The sequence below is a fragment of the Mytilus galloprovincialis genome, chromosome 3 (genome assembly GCF_965363235.1).
Source record: "Mytilus galloprovincialis chromosome 3, xbMytGall1.hap1.1, whole genome shotgun sequence".
NCBI lineage: Eukaryota > Metazoa > Mollusca > Bivalvia > Mytilida > Mytilidae > Mytilus > Mytilus galloprovincialis.
In genome coordinates, this window is record NC_134840.1 from 56,977,077 (window position 1) to 56,996,138 (window position 19,062).

Here is a 19,062-nt window from a genome sequence, read left to right on the forward strand (position 1 = left end):
GAAATTGGGATTGGCAAAAGGTTTATCATTGGGAAAATTAATGTACATTCCAAAGTACTAAATAAAATAGTCTAGCTGTACAATGTAAGACTATTTAAAGAATAGATGTTTAAAACATACACTTTCAACGGACTTCTTCTAAAAACAGTCAATTTTTTTAATTCAAAAGCGAACACAAATTCAGCAACAATCCTTTGTTGACCCAGCAGTCAGCAGTCTTAGGTTCATGTATTGCTTTTCTTTTTTTAAAGAAAGCAACATGTTTCTCTTCTGAATATTCAAGATTATTTTCATTGGACGTTAAGATCCCCATTAGCTGTATTTTGGCAGTCAGTTTGTTAATTAGCGAAGGAAAACGGAGTGCTCGGAGATAACTGCTATCTTCGATTATAACGGGATTTCATGTGAATCAGTGAATTTGACGTTTTACCAATATATATGGGGTTTTTTTTATTGCTGTAAAATTCGAGCGTGGTTGTCTTGTTTGATTTGCATTGTTGTATAAATATTATATATAAAGATGTACATGTAGTATGATTGCCAATTTAACTTGAGAACAAGGAAACTGCCGATCAGAATGTGTAACTTTTTGTTTAAGTCATCACTTGAATACTCATTGTGTGCTGTCATTATTAGATTAAAACAAGGCTTTCCAATATCGCATTTCCTGCAATTGAATCATCAATTGTTGTGTTCTTTTTATTATTAATCAGCATTTATTCTAAATTTCGCATATATTTTCCCAACTTTTAAGTAAGTTTATTTTATTCTAATTCGGAAGTTTTTTTTCCAAATCATATATAGTTGTCGTAGATTCGAGGTATACAAACTCGATCCCATCGGAATGTTCGGTTTTAACTTAGTTTTCAAGAGAAATACGAAATCAATCCCCTCGCTCGCCTCTTTTTTTCTCTTCCTAAAAGACAAACATCTAGAAGCTTACCCAGTCTTCTTTCCTCTTACTTGGTGTCTGTAGTTTTTATTTGCTATACCGATCATATATACGTTTACCTACATTCCGAGTCAAACGTTCTCTGGGTACATACCACATTTCTGTATTTGTATTCCAACTTAATCAAAATCATTAATGTATAATTTATCAAATCCCATCGGAGATATTTGTGTTAAAAGAACATGCAAAATCAGTTGAAATTAGTGACGTTATTCTAAATGTGGAGTAAGAGCCTTCATTGAACAGAAAACAAAGGGAAAGCATCCGATGCTGTATATTATATAGCATGGTTGGCCGAGTGGTCTAAGGCAATATATACAACATGTGTGATGTTACCAATTATGTAACAACATATAAACAGCTCGAAAGGCTCGACATCGAATGGATAAGTCGAAGAGAATAGAATTTATTTGCTAGTGCAAAATTATGAGTTCTGATATTTTAAATAATGGTTGGGTTGAATTCAAAACGTAAGCGTGGAAATTATTATATGGACCAATTTAATGAAATATAAAATCGTCAAAGTCAAAATTTCATAAGCGCTGAAGAAAATCTGCATCGGTTATAAGCATATACACTGGATTATTACAACAATGTTTTAAGATTCGTTGTGAAGTAACGCTACATACTGGCAAATTTGGTAAAATTGCGTCTGGAGTTTTACATACCATTTCACTTTTAAAGTGTCTTTTAAATCTACGTATATTATAAAGAAATATAGGAGTGTAGAAATTGTTTTAATTGAGATGTATTAAGTTTAAAACTTTAAATATTTTAGATGTATCTTTCATGACGTAAATGTACGAGATTACTATAAATACGTTGTGTAGGTTCATGGAAACCCAATTCTATATATATTTTCAAACTGCAGCCCCTACATGTACAGAATTTTTTTTATCACGCAGTGGATTTTTTCACTTTCCGTAAATTCCGATCGTGCTATAAAAAGCAAATGGTTGCAATATGCAGCATTTACTTCTACTAAAAATGTGCAGGATTCAACATTACAGTCTAATTTTAATATTAGTATTTTGCTTTCAAGCATTTGACACAGGTAGGGAATTTGGGGGGAAATGGTTCAGTATTACCATATTGTACTTGAAACTATCATTGCTTGTAACCTTTAATAACAAAAAAATTTCACAGCTTGAAAAAAACTGGATTTTGTTATCTCCCCTTTTATGTGTTTTAACCTGCATCGGATTTTATTTTAAATACAATTCATTGGTACTATATTTATTTGGTTTAATCAATTCCAAATTCGTATAAAATTTTACATGATGGGGTCGATTTTAAAAATATTTTGGAGAATCCTTGTTTTATTTATAAAAAGCAGTTGATGTCAGAAAATAGAAGCCGATCATGTCGGGTCATCGATATATATAGAAAGTAAGTCGAGAATTCCCAAGATTTTTCTTTATAGTAAAGCCAGAGATATAAAACACAATAGTGTTATATGTCTCTGGTTTATAGTTAAACAAGTTATACCAACATGAAGTCTCCATCGTCCCGGGAGTTAGTTGTCTTACTTTTCTTAGCAATATGTGGTAAGGGCTATTTTGTATTATTATAAGTAGCAAAATATTCAAGCAAAGTGTTCTAATCTTGTTTATTTACACACAATTATTTTCAAATACATGTACTTCACTAGTCAATTTTTGTCTTTTTTTATAACACGGCATTAAAATTTCTTTCAATCACAATTTAGACGCAAGAAAATATTGGTGTAACCAAGTTAAATATGAAAAGCCAACGTTTGGGTGCTGCGCTGGAGTGGTATACAATACAACAACGAGTGCGTGCTGCGGAACAAAGACATATGACAGATCGAGAGATCATATAGATTATGCATGCTGTGCCGGTAAGATTTTATTTTAATTTAAGCCAAGTACTTTATTAGTTAAATCAAAGTTTGCTTGTTTTAACGATGTCAAACATTCACAGTAGTCCAAATTTAACTGTCGTGATTACGATCACTTATATCGAAAGTTTGCTTGTTTTAACGATGTCAAACATTCACAGTAGTCCAAATTTAACTGTCGTGATTACGATCACTTATATCGAAACTTGGACATTGTACGTTTTTCATAATTCAGAAGAAGAAAGATAGCGAAATGTATTTTGAAATAAAGTAAACAATAGTAATATATCTATATGACTTTGATAAACAATTAATATACTATGCAAAGACAAATAATTGATAATGCTCATCATATTACCTCTTCATTGATTACGATACGCTATCCGAGCGTGAAATTATTTTGTATATCCCTTTTTCTTGAATGGGAATAAATCATCTTTAAATTTTTAATTAGATAATGATCTCGTCATGAAAATGCATGAAATATTTACCACTAGACGTAACGCAACCTACACAATCAATCAATCATTGGATAATTGAAAAGTAGATATATTTAATGCTGATGAAATAGACAGTGAGTAGCGTAACTGACGAAGCTCAGGGGCATATAAACTACAGAGTTTATGGGTTTTATTTTATGTCTTGGTACTTATTTGTCTTTGAGTAATTTTGCATCACCCTTTTGGTCAACTAACATTTACAAAGACTTAACATCAAAGGTATTAAAATTGATCACTATCTGCTTGGATTTGAACTAATTAATATTGAAATATGTTTACCCGCCCTTTTATTAGTCTAAATAGTGTATCAGTGATTTTCGTTGCTTGTAAGGCATGTTCAACGTTAATTTCAATCATTAATTGCTTTTTTGTTCAATAGATATCCACGTATATAAGCGATATGAGCAGACGTGTTGTGGAAGTGTGGTACGGAACAACATTGATATTGACCTGGAAGCCGATATATGTTGTGAAAACAAATTCCATCCGAAAACAGAAGGCGTGTGCTGTGACAATACATTTCATAAGCATGGTATGTACATATTTTCATGGTTTAGTCTCAATCTACGTATAAATGAGAAAAATCTAAGTGAAGCAGGATGTAAGGCTGTTGGTAAAATTTTCATCAGAATTATTTTGAAACTCCATCTCAACCGTTTCAACATCTTTATCTATAATTAAATATCAAAATACAAATTTCCACACTTAAAATGTTAAACCTTTAATTTGTTGCTCTCTGTAGTTGGTTTTGAAAAGTAAAAAAGGTATATACATTTCAAACATTGTAATCCTGGTACCTTTGATAACTATTCAGGTGATAAAAATCGTCACAGCTGCTGTGGAAAATTGCTCAACGATAACAACAATAAAAAGTGTTGTAACGGCAAGCTGCACGACATTTCTCTAAATCCTGCAAAGAAATGTTGTGGTATTGAAACGTTTAACAACTTAACCCATTGGTGTGACAAGCGGGATCCTGATATCATTCTTCTACTCGGACAAGAAACGTGTTACGGGGAGAAATACTTGACAAAAACCCAAATGTGCTGCCATGGACAAATTAGGAAACTAATAAATAAGACAACTGTAAATGATGACGCTTGTTGTGGTACAACTACTTACAACTCTAAAGAAAATACCACGACATGCGATAATAATCAGCTCGTTCCTATAGGTAATCTTATGTAAAATATCCAGAGTCTTACTCTAGTGGAAATACCAATTACTGCAGTTTCAACCATTACACATATTTACAATTGCATTATGTGTCCCTATTTATGTAATGAAGCTACAATATAAACTGAAACAAAGAATTGTTTGTATGAAAACTATGAAAATGTTGTACTACTGTTTAAATGTATGGATTGATTGATTGATTGTTGGTCACTTAACGTCCAGTGACAAATATTTCATGTACATTCAGGACGATAAATGTATGGACATTCCCGCGATAATAACTTCTAAGACTTCTAAGACTTTACCCCCCCCCTTTCCCCCCACAGAGCTATAAAAAAACAGTACATTTACGGGTGTTAAACAGACTCATTTTAGATGATACACAGACACTTTTTATGAATAGAATCACTCCGTGCATGATCAGTGAGTTGATGGGCACGTTAACTTTTAATTAGATTTGAACTTTTTGGTTCACCGACATATTTCTTGTCTTTTTATTAAACAAAATATTTACGTTAGCATCAATATATTTTTTCAAACATTTCCAGTAAAATACTATTCATATCAGTACACTAAGGTATCAGATATTTAACTTCAAAAAGGGGGGGGGTATGGTTTTCGCCTAAAAAAAAATTTTGATCCCAAATTTTACGAGAAACCAGATGCTCTGCAGGGCGCAGCTTTATACGACCGCAGAGGTTGAACCCTGAACGGTTGGGGCAAGTATGGACACAACATTCAAGCTGGATTCAGCTCTAAATTTGGATTGTGATTAAAAAGTTGACACAGCATAGGTTTCTGACACAGAATGAATGTGGTCTAATGAACTTAAAATATTTTTTTGCCTTTGAGCAATTCACTATGCTGTTGAATATTAATCCTCTCAAAAAAATGTTTGAAGAAATTTTCTTTTTATTTATGAAATCTGAAATGAGAAAAATTTAACCCCAACCCCCCCATTTTTTTTTCACATCCCCCTATCCCTTTTTCCAAAACTGATCTCAATTCAAATTTCTAATGGAGTTTGCAACAATAACTACTCATTTAAATACATCGTAAAATATTAAAATGTAAAATAAAGTGCTTTTTATCACTGAATGGTAAAGATTGTTTTAATTTATCAGTTGGTAGTAAAAGTGAATATACATTGTATATTGTATAAAACAATGATTTAAGTTGATTCATGGAAGTAATATTACTTCCATGGTTGATTCAACTACTATTATGGACAAAGAAAGATAACTCCAATTGAAAATTTCTTTCTATTGAACAATATTGTGCAATTAGATATTTCTTGCTACTGCGCAATACTGTGCAATTTAAAATATTTGCTATTGCACAATACTGTGCAATGGAAGATTTCTTGCTATTGTGCAATGCTGTGCAATGGAAAATTTCTTGCTTTTGCACAATACTGTGCAATTAAAGATTTCTTGCTATTGCTGAATACTGTGCAATTGAAAATTTCTTGCTATTGCACAATACTGTGCAATTAAAGATTTCTTGCTATTGCTGAATACTGTGCAATTGAAAATTTCTTGCTATTGCACAATACTTAATATAATAATTTTGGATACTGATTTGAACCAACTTGAAAACTGGGCCCATAATCAAAAATCTAAGTATACGTTTAGATTCAGCATATCAAAAAAGCCCAAGAATTCAATTTTGTTAAAATAAAACTTAGTTTAATTTTGGACCCTTTGGACTTTAATGTAGACCATTTGAAAACGAGACCAAAAATTAAGAATCTACATACACAGTTAGATTTGGCATATCAAAGAACCCCAATTATTCAATTTTTATTTAAATCAAACAAAGTTTCATTTTGGGACCCCAATTTGGACCAATTTGAAAACTGGGCCAATAATCAAAAATCTAAGTACATTTTTAGATTCAGCATATCAAAGAACCCCAAGGATTCAATTTTTGTTAAAATCAAACTAAGTTTAATTTTTGGACCCTTTGGACCTAATAATGTAGACCAATTTGAAAACAGGACCAAAAATTAAGAATCTACATACACAGTTAGATTTGGCATATCAAAGAACCCCAATTATTCATTTTTTGATGAAATCAAACAAAGTTCAATTTTGGCCCCTTTGGGCCCTTATTCCTAAACTGTTGTGACCAAAACTCCCAAACTCAAACCCAATCTTCCTTTTATGATCATAAACCTTGTGTTAAAATTTCATAGGTTTCTATTTACTTATACTAAAGTTATGGTGCGAAAACCAAGAATAATGCTTATTTGGGCCCCTTTTTGGCCCCTAATTCCTAAACTGTTGGGACCTCAACTCCCAAAATCAATCCCAACCTTCCTTTTGTTGTCATAAACCTTGTGTTTAAATTTCATTGAATTCTATTAACTTATACTAAACTTATTGTGCGAAAAACAAGAATAATGCTTATTTGGGCCCTTTTTGGCCCCTAATTCCTAAACTGTTGGAACCAAAATTCCCAAAATCAATCCCAACCTTCCTTTTGTGGTCATAAACCTTGTGTCAAAATTTCATAGATTTCTATTTACTGAAACTAAAGTTATAGTGCGAAAAACAAGAAAAAGCTTATTTGGGCCCTTTTTGGCCCCTAATTCCTAAAATGTTGGGATCAAAAATCCCAACCTTCCTTTTGTGGTCATAAACCTTGTGTTAAAATTTCATAGATTTCTATTCACTTTTACTAAAGTTAGAGTGCGAAAACTAAAAGTATTCGGACGTCGACGACGACGCCAACGTGATACCAATATACGACCAAAAAATTTTCAATTTTTGCGGTCGTATAAAAATTTACTATGATCAAACAGATGACAAATTAATGTTCTGCATGATTCCTAATTTTCCGAATACCGTATATTTAATAGTGTTTATTCAAACAAAAAAATTAGGGTTTTGGCGTTCAAAAGTAAATAGTTAAAACACTCAGAGAAGAACATACCACCCCTTCATGAAGCAAAATAATCGGTCAATATATGTTTTCTTCAATATATGGACATGAATAGTATTTTGGACAATGCTGAAAGTGAAAGAAATAATGCTACTGACGTTTATATTTCAATAAAAAAAGACAGGGAATAAGTAAATAAAAATAAAATCTTATCAAAAGATAAATCCCTATCAACTCACTAATGTTTTTCTGCACTTGTAGTCAAGTCAAGGTCCTGACTACTTGTACAGAAAAACTATCCGACAATGGTTGTTACTGGCCTGTTTCTTTGTTACCTTTGTATAGTATCTAATACATAAACTTCTGGAATAAAGTGCAAGTGTTGAGTGCAAGTGAATGATGAAAAAAAAAGACATTACTGTGTTTGCTGTTTATTTTAAAGATTGACATTTTTTCAGGAAATATGCAAGAAGAGCCATTTTTAAAAATGTGTGGAGGCAGACTTATAAATGAAAATATCAAGGGTTGTTGTGATGGAACACCATTTGATTTGCTCAATCAAATTTGTTGTGGAGGTTGGTAAAGTATGCTTACAAAAACGTCTCAGTTATTAAAACTTTCATTGTACAATTTTGATCCAAATACCTTAAAGAAATAACATTTTTTATATATTTCACATTAAAACATTTCAGTTCTTTTTTAAATTTCTAACGATAGTTAGATTTTTATGGTTTTCAAAGGATTGCATGATCATTTTTTTTTATGTCATTATTACCTATTATCAAGTACAGATCAACAAAAGCAGGAAAAGACCATTTTTGCGGCTACTCAAATTTTTTTTTTTTCATTTTTTTGAGAGAAAAAAAACTTAAACATTAAATGATATCAAGAAGATGCTTTCTATGTATTTTGAGTGTTTGTGTTTGGTAGGTCGTTTTTTTTAATCATTGTTATGGGGAAAGGGGTGCTTGAAGTCTTTAATTAACCATATTAACCATTACAGGCACATATACAAATATTACAAGCTTTTAATTGAAATACACAAACATAATCTATTTTATTTTTTGTATGACAACACACAAAAGACCTCAATGAAATTTTTTATTAAAAAATGATTAAAGATAATATACCTCTGATACAATATTTATGGCTTACAGGAACCATTTTGCATAAATCAAAGAAATGCTGTGATGGGAGAGAATTGGACACAGCAAAATATGTGTGTTGCAAGGGAGATACAATAGAACAACAGGTCAAGTTACAGCCTAACAGTGATGAATGCTGTTTACTGAAAAATGGTTCTTTTCAAACATACAACAGGAAATATTCTGAATGTAGTCGTTCCTTAGGAGTTGCCCCAAAGGGATCTAGATGTGGAGCTTTGTTGTATAACAAACGTACAGATCTATGTTGTCAGGGAATACTGTTTAGAAATGGTACTCTCCAGAAAAGGAAATGCTGTGGTGTTAAATCCTATGATACTCAATGCCAGGAATGTCAACACGATCGCATCATAGATTTGGAAACATGGTAAATATACTTATACCATTTAAAAACCTATTAAAGAGGGTCCTTCATTTCTCTATTCTTTATATTTTTTGCCTAATATTCTCTGAATTCTTAAAATTTTCCGTACAAGAGTTCAATCTGATAGTACTTTTGTTAAGAACAAGTTAAATAAAAAAAAATTTGTTTATAAAACAAAATTGCTGAATATTATATATATACCTAACAATAACAAACAAATCATAAAAGAGTAATCATAATAAAAAACAAGATCAACATAAAAAACAAAACAAACACAGGATGATTACACTTTTTTAATGGACATTTGCAGTTAAATTTAAAGGACTTTTGCACTTTTAAAAAAGGACATGTCCATAGTTTTTGGAGTGCAAATGTCCTATTGTGTTATATATAACGTCCTGTGCCTAAAAATACCAGTGTCAACATAAAAAACAGTGTCAACATAAAAAAAACAGTGACAACATGAAAAAAACAGTGACAACATAAGAATACAATACTGAAGCTTGAAAGTTACAATAAATATTATTTTGTAGTAACAAACATGTCAAACATTACTGTGGAAAAAAAGAATATAACAAGGATAAAGATCTATGTTGTCATGGTAATCTTTATGTCAATGGAACAACCCAGAGAAAAGGCTGTTGTGGAATAAAATCTTACTTGAAAAAGAATAAAAAATGTCTTCATGGAGAAATCAGGGTAGGGTATGTATCATTTAAATGAAACATTTTTGTCTTAATTGTCAGGAGTCGGTTTCTATGAACAATTCTGTATACAATCAATTTTAGTTTTAATGTGAAACCTACTCAAGGATTTGAAGAACATTTTTTTTTTATCAAAATAGAACGAAATTTAATTATCTATTCTAATATGATGTGCTTCTTTCGCTTTGTGAATAAACCCATGCTCTAAATCCAATAAAATTTGTTTGCACATGCATATATTGACTACTGCAGAATAATGAATTTTATCAAATTGGTATGCATTTGATATATTTCATTAACTAAAACACTTCCAAACTCTTTTAAACGATGCACATGTTGTTAATAATTAATTTATTATGACTGTAATGAGTTGCAATTTGAAATTGACATATTTGACCTAGATATGACATCTGTTCATGCTGGCTGTTCAAACTCCTCCCTCTGTAAAATCATAATGCCAGTCATTTGCTTGTTTACAAACAAAAAAGGGAGTTTCATGGAATAGCCTTCACAAACCTTCTTCGTTTATACACATTGGACATAGAAATTACCTTTATTGTCCAAATCAGAATCGAAATAATTGATGCAAGCTATTCTTTGTTGTAGTTTTAACATGGGTAGGCATTATATTCATGTTATTTTAGCTCGCTTGGGCAAAAATAATCAGGAATATAATACCTACCCTCTTTCTGCTTGGATGTAATCAAGGGGTTGTATTTGATTGTTCTCTACAATTATTATTTTTCTTAATTGTCATTAGTCCCAGGTCATTTGCTGAGTATATTTCCATTTGATTGGGTGGAAGCTATGTATTTTGTCAAAACTGGCATGTAAGATTTGATTGGGTGGAAGCTATGTATTTTGTCAAAACTGGCATGTAAGATTTGATGCAGGGGCATTGACTCATATATACATTAGAACCTTTTGAATGACCCATAAAATAAGCAGCAGTCAGAATTTACTTATGATTTATTGATACATTTGTTCTCCTGATTATGCATGTGATACTTGCCACTAGTTAATAAGCAAACAATAGTCAATAACTATTTTAACCAAATATAATTAACCCTGTGTTAAAAGAGAACATACGTTTAACTAATTCAAAGGTCAATATAGATTACAACACGATGGGTGGCACATGGTGGGGTTCGTGTTGTTTATTCTTTAGTTTTCTATGTTGTGTCATGTGTACTATTGTTTGTTTGTTTGTCTTTTTCATTTTTAGCCATGGCCTTGTCAGTTTGTTTAAGATTTATGAGTTTGACTGTCCCTTTGGTATCTTTCGTCCCTCTTTTACAAATAGCCTTGAACTTTATCAAATTTCAATAATTTTTGGTACTTTAAACCTTCAGTTATTCAATCAAATATCAATTTGAAGATGTTTTTCTGTCCTCATACATTGATCATTTGAATTTAAGATATCCTTATCCTATAAAAATATAAATAAAAAATAGTGATAACCCACACCAATTAGGAATATTTTAAATAAGTTCTGAATGCATACATGTATTGGTTTCTAAACGTTGGATCACAACTAACTTAATATTTCCTGAATATATATTCAATAATTATCAACAAGTCTTCTTTATTTCTTCATCAAAGGTTTGTCTGTCCGAATTATTGTCAAAGAAGCTGGATTCAAAACAACCAAACATTGCTGACCTGGAACAAAAATAAAACAAGTAAATATAAAGGTATGTATCTTACACTATAAAAGGCTCATTTTTCTTTCACTTACTAAGCTAAATAATTATGCAACATGTAAAAACAAAATGACAATTTTAAGCATAGCATGTATATATATACCAATCATAAAAAAGAATATAAGAAGATATTTAGGGATGGGATTAAAAAAAAATCTTTAGTCGAAGAAAGACTAACACCATACATGACCATAGTTAAGGAAAGGCAATCAATAGTCCACAAAACACAGAAAACTTAAGACTGAGCGTCATTAGCCTCACAAAATCCGAAGTAAAAATATGCCAAGAAGAGGGGGAATCTTTAATAGGAATCCAAAAAATTGTACATGTTCTATGAAAAAAAAATCACAAAAATATCTTTGATCACATGTTATTGGTGGATATTTATCTCATTGGCAATCATACCTCATCACATCATACTGTAAAAATCGTCAATTTTTGTGGGTACCAATTTTCATGGATTGAGAATAAGTAGTTTTGCCAATGTCTGCTTACAACCTTTGAAATTCATGGATTGTCTGAATATCAGTACATGTACCAACTAAATCCACAAAAATTTATAGGCCATGAATAATAATGAATCCACAGTTAGCATCTTACAACTTAGAAAGACAAAGTCACCAATCAATCAAGAAATTATGCATCAAAATTATGAATTTATAGGAATTTTAAGACACTGTCAAGTTTTCTTGCAAACATTTAGAAAAAAAAAGTAATTTCTATTTGACATCATTCTTCAACAAAAATATTTTTAATTACTTTTCAGTCCACAGTATTAGTTACTTAAATGGAAAAACATGGAAAATAAACAACAGGAAAAAATCCAAAAACGTTGTCTTTAAAAAAGACTGCAGGTGTCTATTTAAAGGGAAGAAAGAGGCGATATTAGTATCAAAGAGAATAACTAAAGCTGGCAAGATAAGAGGTCAATTCTTCCTTCTACCAATTCAAGACAACATAAGAAAATTGAAAAAGAAATTAGGAATAAAAAACAAAAAAAAAAGTTTTAAGTCGAAGAAAAAAAGGAAAAAGAAAACGAAAAGGGAATAAGGAACATGAATTTGCTTTAAATCTCCATTAATGGATCACTTTTTCCAATCCCCCTTTTCACATGAATTTTAAAGTGTGAAGTTTTTCAATTCAATATATGTCAAAATAATGAAAAAGTCTTCTAAATTTTTTTTTATCGCTATAGGTAATAATTGCCACTTGATTTTCTATATTCATGTATATACAAGTTTGTAGAGCATAAAAGAAGGCAAAGCTCTTATTATTTCAAACATTTTTGTAATCAAACTTTCAGGAATATTAAAAGAGAAATTGTGTCATATGTCTCAAATTGGGTATCAAGTGACTCTAGTCTTAAGCCAATCATTATCATTAGTTCTAGTCCAATATCATATATATACTCATTATGATTTAATATCATGCATATCATTATGGTCAACTATGATACATATCATTATGGTCAAATATCATACATATTATTATGGTCCAATATCTTACATCATACATCTTCACAGACATAAAATTGTAAGGTTTGAGGCACAACAAAAGTTTATCTTTTTCCATGTCAATATCAACATCAACATTTTAGTTTATTTGAAGATAGTGTAAATTGTATTGATATTTTTATAAGTATATGAAGTTAATGAAATGTTGAAGTGATTTTCATTCACTTGTAAAATTTATTATCTATAGTGTTTTTAAAATATCTTTAAATTTATTTTTCATCTTTTTGATAAATTCATGGGATTGTAAAAATCACTTTGCAGTTGGCGAAGTAATTAAGAGTTATAAATACATGTCATCTATAAACACATACTGTAATTCCAAGTTATATACCTGCATAAGGAAATTTACACTATTGTGTAGAAAGTAGATATTGTGAAATATTCTGTTTTGTTTTCTATTCAAAACAAATTTCGAAAGTGCATATCAAACCATATTTCATTTAATGTTTCATTTGCATAAAAATACTGCATTCATCATGCTATAAATTCACTGCCAACTCATGTAAAATTTACATTGTTTATTTATAAAAGTATTATAAAATGTGTTCAACACAAATCTACCTGTTTGTTATTGTAAAAGATTTTCTAATGTATTTTTATAATTACTAATAGGAATTTTTGAAGATGAAAATATCTATTGATTTTTTTCTCTACTAAAAATATCTGTTTTGTTTGTGTTATTCCCTTTCTATATGCAAATCAATGTAAAGGTATAAATAAATTTATATTTTTTAGGCTCCTTTTAATAACATTTCTATAATATAAAAATTTCCAAAAATTAAAGTCAATTAAATCAAATATGGAATAATTCATTCAGAAAAATAATTAAATAAAAAAAGAGGATTAGACTGCCATATTTTCCGCTAAATGTAAATAATAAGTATTTCAGTGTAATTTTTAACAAGTTGGAGTTTATCCAAGAAATAAATAGGGCATGACATTCTATTTTTTACAAATCTTGACCAAATTTTGAATCATACAACCTAAACTGTTTTGTAAAAAGAAATATGATACAGTACTCGTGGCCACAATATGTTAATAAATTACATTAACGGTACCAATTTTTCTGCACCAGATGCGCATTTCGACAATACATGTCTCTTCAGTGATCCTCGTGGCCAAAATATTTGAAATCCAAAGCTTATATAAAAGATGAAGAGCTATAATCCAAAAGGTCCAAAAAGTAGAGCCGAATCCTAAAAACAATCAGAGCTTTGCATGAGGGAGATATATTCCTTAATTTATAATAATTTCTAACATTTTGTAACAGCAAATTTTAATAACACGAAAAATCCGTATTTTCATGCCAGTACCGAAGTACTGGCTACTGGGCTGGTGATACCCTTGGGAACTAACAGTCCACCAGCAGAGGCATCAACCCAATGGTAGTAATAACATTAACGGTACCAATTTTTTCTGCACCAGATGCGCATTTTGACAATACATGTCTCTTAAGTGATGCTCGTGGCCAAAATATTTGAAATCCAAAGCTTATATAATGGCAGTATCAATATAGGCACATCTATTGGCCACAGAGTTAAAGGGTTCTTTATTTTTATAGGGCATTCCTTAGTTATTGGTGATAGAACGTTTCAAAAAACTTTATATCCTGATTTTGATTTTAAATGACCAAATTTTTCATGAAAACAAATGACCGTTACAAAAAACGAAACTTTAGTATACTAGTACTATCTCTTCAACCTCCTAAATTTCTTTTTTTAAAATAGAATATGGTTATAAACTTGATATTTGTTTAGAGCAGACTCATTGATCAGTGTTATCCAACACAATGTTAGAATTCTTTAAATTTGATTTTTAAATTTGAAAAATAGGAAAATTTCTGCAATTATAACATAGTGACGTATCGAGAGCAATGAACTCTTAACACTATGATATTTATAGTTATGTAATTGTACAAAATGTATATAGGTGCAAATGTATATATGTATGACGATGATATACGGATATGACAAAAGTGAGTTTTGGAAAACGAGAACTGGAAGTATGAGTTTGAATGAAAATAAACTTTGTAAATGTGTCACAGGTGATATTAAATATTAAATGTATTATGACTGAATTATTCTGTGTTTAATTATATTATTTATATTAAACTTAATTATTTTTTACTTGTTTTTGTTATTTAAACATTTAAAGATTGTAGTGCAGTATTTGAAATATAATACTTGGGTTTAAACTACTAGTTGGTCTTTGCAACTACCGTTTGACTCCAAATCTTCAGTGATCTTCAGTAGTATATACTTGAAAAATATTCAATTCAAGAAAGATTTGTTACCTTAATAGGAGGCCCAATAAGTTACCCTCTTACGTCATAATGTCATGTTTAAAAAAATATCTGAGGTCACCAGATTACTATTAACCCTTTCCTCCATGGATTTTTTTTCTTCACGTACTTGATTCGCATAGGATTTTTTTAATAATTTTTTTTTTAAGTTTAAAGTATAAATGCATTGCGAAAAGCAAATATTTCATCAATGAAATTCCAGTGAGATATTCTCATAAATATATTTTTATATTGGATACAAATTTTATTTGGTCTGTTACAGATTTTTTGAAGGTAAAACGTTTCAATTGAGGCACTACACAGGCGTCAACAGGCGTCATTTCAATGAAGTAAAGGGGGTGGCGTCAAATGGCGTCATTATGGAGGAAAGGGTTAAGCAAATTACATACTTCTAAACAAATCTGATTTTCTGTTTTAAATATTTAAAAGTGTTCCGTCTCGGGTCTCAGAACAGAGAGGTGGTTCTTGGTTGTTAATTGTCTGATTTGTAATCATACCATATCTTCATTTTATAAAATAACATAATTATGCCCAGTTAAAATATATGGAGAATACAGAGAGCACACACTTATCAAAGTTTTAATTTTATAATTTGAGAAATGATTAATCGAAAAACAAAACGGACAATTGCATTCCCCGCTCTATATTGTGACCCTGTAAACTCAAAAATACAATTACATTTAACTGTAAAAGGTAAAAACTTTAGATTAATGTAAATATATGAAACTTATATCAACTTAAGATACATCCTGAATGACTTTAATATATTCTTTATGTTAAATGGTGAAAGGAGCTCTTAATTCTTAATATGTTTGTATGACACTTACACACTAGATACATTATGTCACATTGACATATTCTATTTTACTGATGAATAAATACTGAAAGTAATTTTCCGAAACCGAGAGGGTATACACATTCCCTAAACAACCTACACAAAATATAACCTTGCTTGAAAGAGATTTATCACATTTTGTTTTTGTTCCAAATGGATTTTTTTGCTTAGCATACAAATTCATACTTTTAAAACTGGGATAAAAAAAATATTATATTTTCAATTGGCCAAATATTTTACTAAATATTACCACAACTAAGTATATACTTTTGTCTTGAATAATATAATTCAACATATAAGACAATAATTAAAAGTGAGATTTCACACTAATATGAAAATAAGGTAATGTGATATGATTGCCAATGAGACAAATATCTCTAATCTACCTGAGTCTAAATGATGCCTATATCAGCAACTTTAGTTCATCATACAACCTTCAACAATGAGCAAAGCCATACCATCAAATCATCTATATCAAGTCCAGACATGACAAAATGTAAAACCGTTCATTTAAAAGTACCAATTTTCCCTGCATTGCACATATTTTATATTTCCGAGGTGCATCTACTAACCTTTATTATCATAATTTTATAAAAATCTACAAAGATTTGTACCCACAAGAGTGCTAACAAGACTGAACAGATGGACAGCCAGACAAACACATAGACCCACTGACTGATGTCTGGTTATCACATTCCCCTCAGCAACACATATTACGAAGGGGATAAAAAGTAAACCAATACAACTTTTTATGGTAATTTGATTTATAGTAAAGAGGCAATCTTTGAGGGTTTGGGATGTTGATGACAAATCCTTGATGGAATGGAATGTTGATGGCAATGCTTGAGAGATTTAGATGTATATGGCACTCCTTGAGGAATTGGGATGTTGGTGGCAATCTTTGATAAAATGGAATGTTGAAGGCAATGCTTGAGGGATTGGGATGTTGATGGCAATCCTTGAGGGAATGGGATGTTGATGGCAATCCTCGAGGGATTGAGATGATGATGGCAATCCTTCAGGAAATGGGCTGTTATTGCCATCCTTGAGGGAATGGGGTGTTGATAGCAATCCTCGAGGGATTGGGCTGTGATGGCCATCCTCAAGGGAATGAGGATGTTGGTGGCAATCCTCGAGGGATTGAGATGCTGATGGCAATCCTCGAGGAAATGGGCTGTGATGGCCATCCTTGAGGGAATGGGGTGTTGATGGCATTCGTGAGGGATTGGGATGTTGGTGGCAATCTTTGATGGAATGGACTGTTTATTGCAACCTTTGAAGAAATGGAAGGTTGATTGCAATCTTTGATGTAATGGAATGATGATGGCAATGCTTGAGGGATTGGGATGTTGATGGAAATCCTTTAGAAAATGGGATGTTGATGGCAATTCTCGAGGGAATGGGTATGTTGATTGCAATCTTTGATGGAATAGAATGGAATGTTGATGATAATCCTCGAGGAAATGGGATGTTGATAGCAATCCTCGAGGAAATGGGATGTTGATGGCAATCCTTGAGGAAATGGGTTGTTGATGGCAATCTTCGAGGCAATGGGCTGTTGATGGCAATCCTCGAGGGAATGGTGTGTTGATGGCAATCCTCGAGGAAATAGGATGTTGATGGCAATCTTCGAGGAAATGGGATGTTGGTGGCAATCTTTGATGGAATGGAATGTTGATGACAATCCTTGAGGGAATGGGATGTTAGTGGGAATCCTCGAGGGAATGGGTTGTTGATGGTAATCCTCGAAGGAATGGGATGTTGATGGCAATCCTCGAGGAAATGGGATGCTTATGGCAATCCTCGAGGGAATGGGATTTTGATGGCAATCCTCGAGGGAATGGAATATTGGTGGCAATCTTTGATGGAATGAAATGTTGATGGCAATCCTCGAGGGAATGGGGTGTTGATGGCACTCCTTGAGGGATTGTGATGTTGGTGGCAATCTTTGATGGAATAGAATGTTGATGGCAATCCTCGAGGGAATGGGGTGTTGATGTTGAGGAATTGTCATGTTGGTGGCAATCTTTGATGGAATGGAATGTTGATGGCATCAAGGGAATGGGTATGTTGATGGCAATCCTCGAGGGATTGAGATGCTGATGGCAATCCTTGAGGAAATGGACTGTGATGCTGATAGCAATCCTTAAGTAAATGGGCTGTGATGGCCATCCTAGAGGGAATGTGGATGTTGATGGTAATCCTCGAGGTATTGAGATGCTGATGGTAATCCTTGAGGAAATGGACTTTGGTGGCAATCCTTGAGGGAATGGGGTGTTGATAGCAATACTTGAGGGAATGGGATATTGATCATGCAATCATTGAGGTAAATGGAGTGTTAAGCAATTATTAAGGGATTGGGTGTTGGTGGTAATCAATGAGGGTCATGGAGTGTTAATGGCAATCTTTGAGGTAAAGGGTATTGATAGCAATCCCAAAGGGAATGAGGAATAAATGTTCATTCCCAACCGTCATTGGTAATTTTATACCTTTTCAGTTCTTTCCTGTCCAGAATGATCTTTTTCAAACTCTATCAATTGAAAATGAAATACAATACCGTATAGCGGGTTATTTTCGCGGTGTGTAAATTTTCGCTTATTTTTGCAGATAGAAGAAAGTCACCAAAATGAATTCAGCCAATTTAAAAGTGCACATGCAAAGGTATTGAAAAAAGTTTTGAATTGGCCAAAATAATAACCACTAAAATATTGTGTATACTTTATTCAATGAAAATCATGAGTTTTTACACCCGCGAAATAACCCAATTAACGGTATGCCTTAATACCTTCTTTTATAGATATGAAAAAAATTTTGTGCAGCAGCTTTCTTTAAAATCATAGGAGCAGCAAAAAACTATTAGAAAGCATTATTTAGGAGCTTCTTATAATGATTTTCAAAGTGTTTAATTTTGAAAGAGAGCAGTGGCAGATACAGAACTTTTCATAAAAGGGGGGACGGCGCTGACTGACTTAAGGGGGGACCACTTCAGTCATGCTTCAGTGATTCTCTATATAATCAACCATTTTGTTTCCAACAAAAGGGGGCCTGGACCTCTAAGGCCCACTACCCCCCCCCCCCCCCCTGGATCTGCCTATGGAAAGA

The 19,062-nt window shown here is 31.8% G+C and overlaps 2 protein-coding genes across 4 annotated transcripts in view; one reads left to right on the forward strand and one right to left on the reverse strand.

Moving 5' to 3' along the window:
* The first annotated feature begins 1,884 nt into the window (after positions 1 to 1,884).
* Positions 1,885 to 14,945, forward strand: LOC143068413 (uncharacterized). 3 transcript variants are annotated; one of them, XM_076242435.1, is made up of 9 exons: positions 1,885 to 2,006; positions 2,661 to 2,813; positions 3,693 to 3,845; positions 4,128 to 4,487; positions 7,834 to 7,950; positions 8,533 to 8,905; positions 9,436 to 9,606; positions 11,209 to 11,300; positions 12,076 to 14,945. In XM_076242435.1, the coding sequence occupies exons 1-9, from the start codon at positions 1,916 to 1,918 to the stop codon at positions 12,357 to 12,359; spliced, it is 1,794 nt and encodes a 597-aa protein (XP_076098550.1). In that variant the 5' UTR covers positions 1,885 to 1,915; the 3' UTR covers positions 12,360 to 14,945. The 3 variants fall into 3 exon arrangements, with proteins under 3 accessions (XP_076098550.1, XP_076098552.1, XP_076098551.1); XM_076242436.1 differs by lacking the exon at positions 1,885 to 2,006 and adding an exon at positions 2,413 to 2,499; XM_076242437.1 differs by lacking the exon at positions 4,128 to 4,487.
* LOC143068415 (dimethyladenosine transferase 2, mitochondrial-like) overlaps positions 8,244 to 19,062 on the reverse strand; it is a 67,157-nt gene continuing 56,338 nt past the window's right edge. The window contains exon 12 of the mRNA XM_076242438.1: positions 8,244 to 11,268. The gene's annotated coding sequence lies outside the window, so the exon portion shown is untranslated. The remainder of the gene's footprint in view (positions 11,269 to 19,062) is intronic.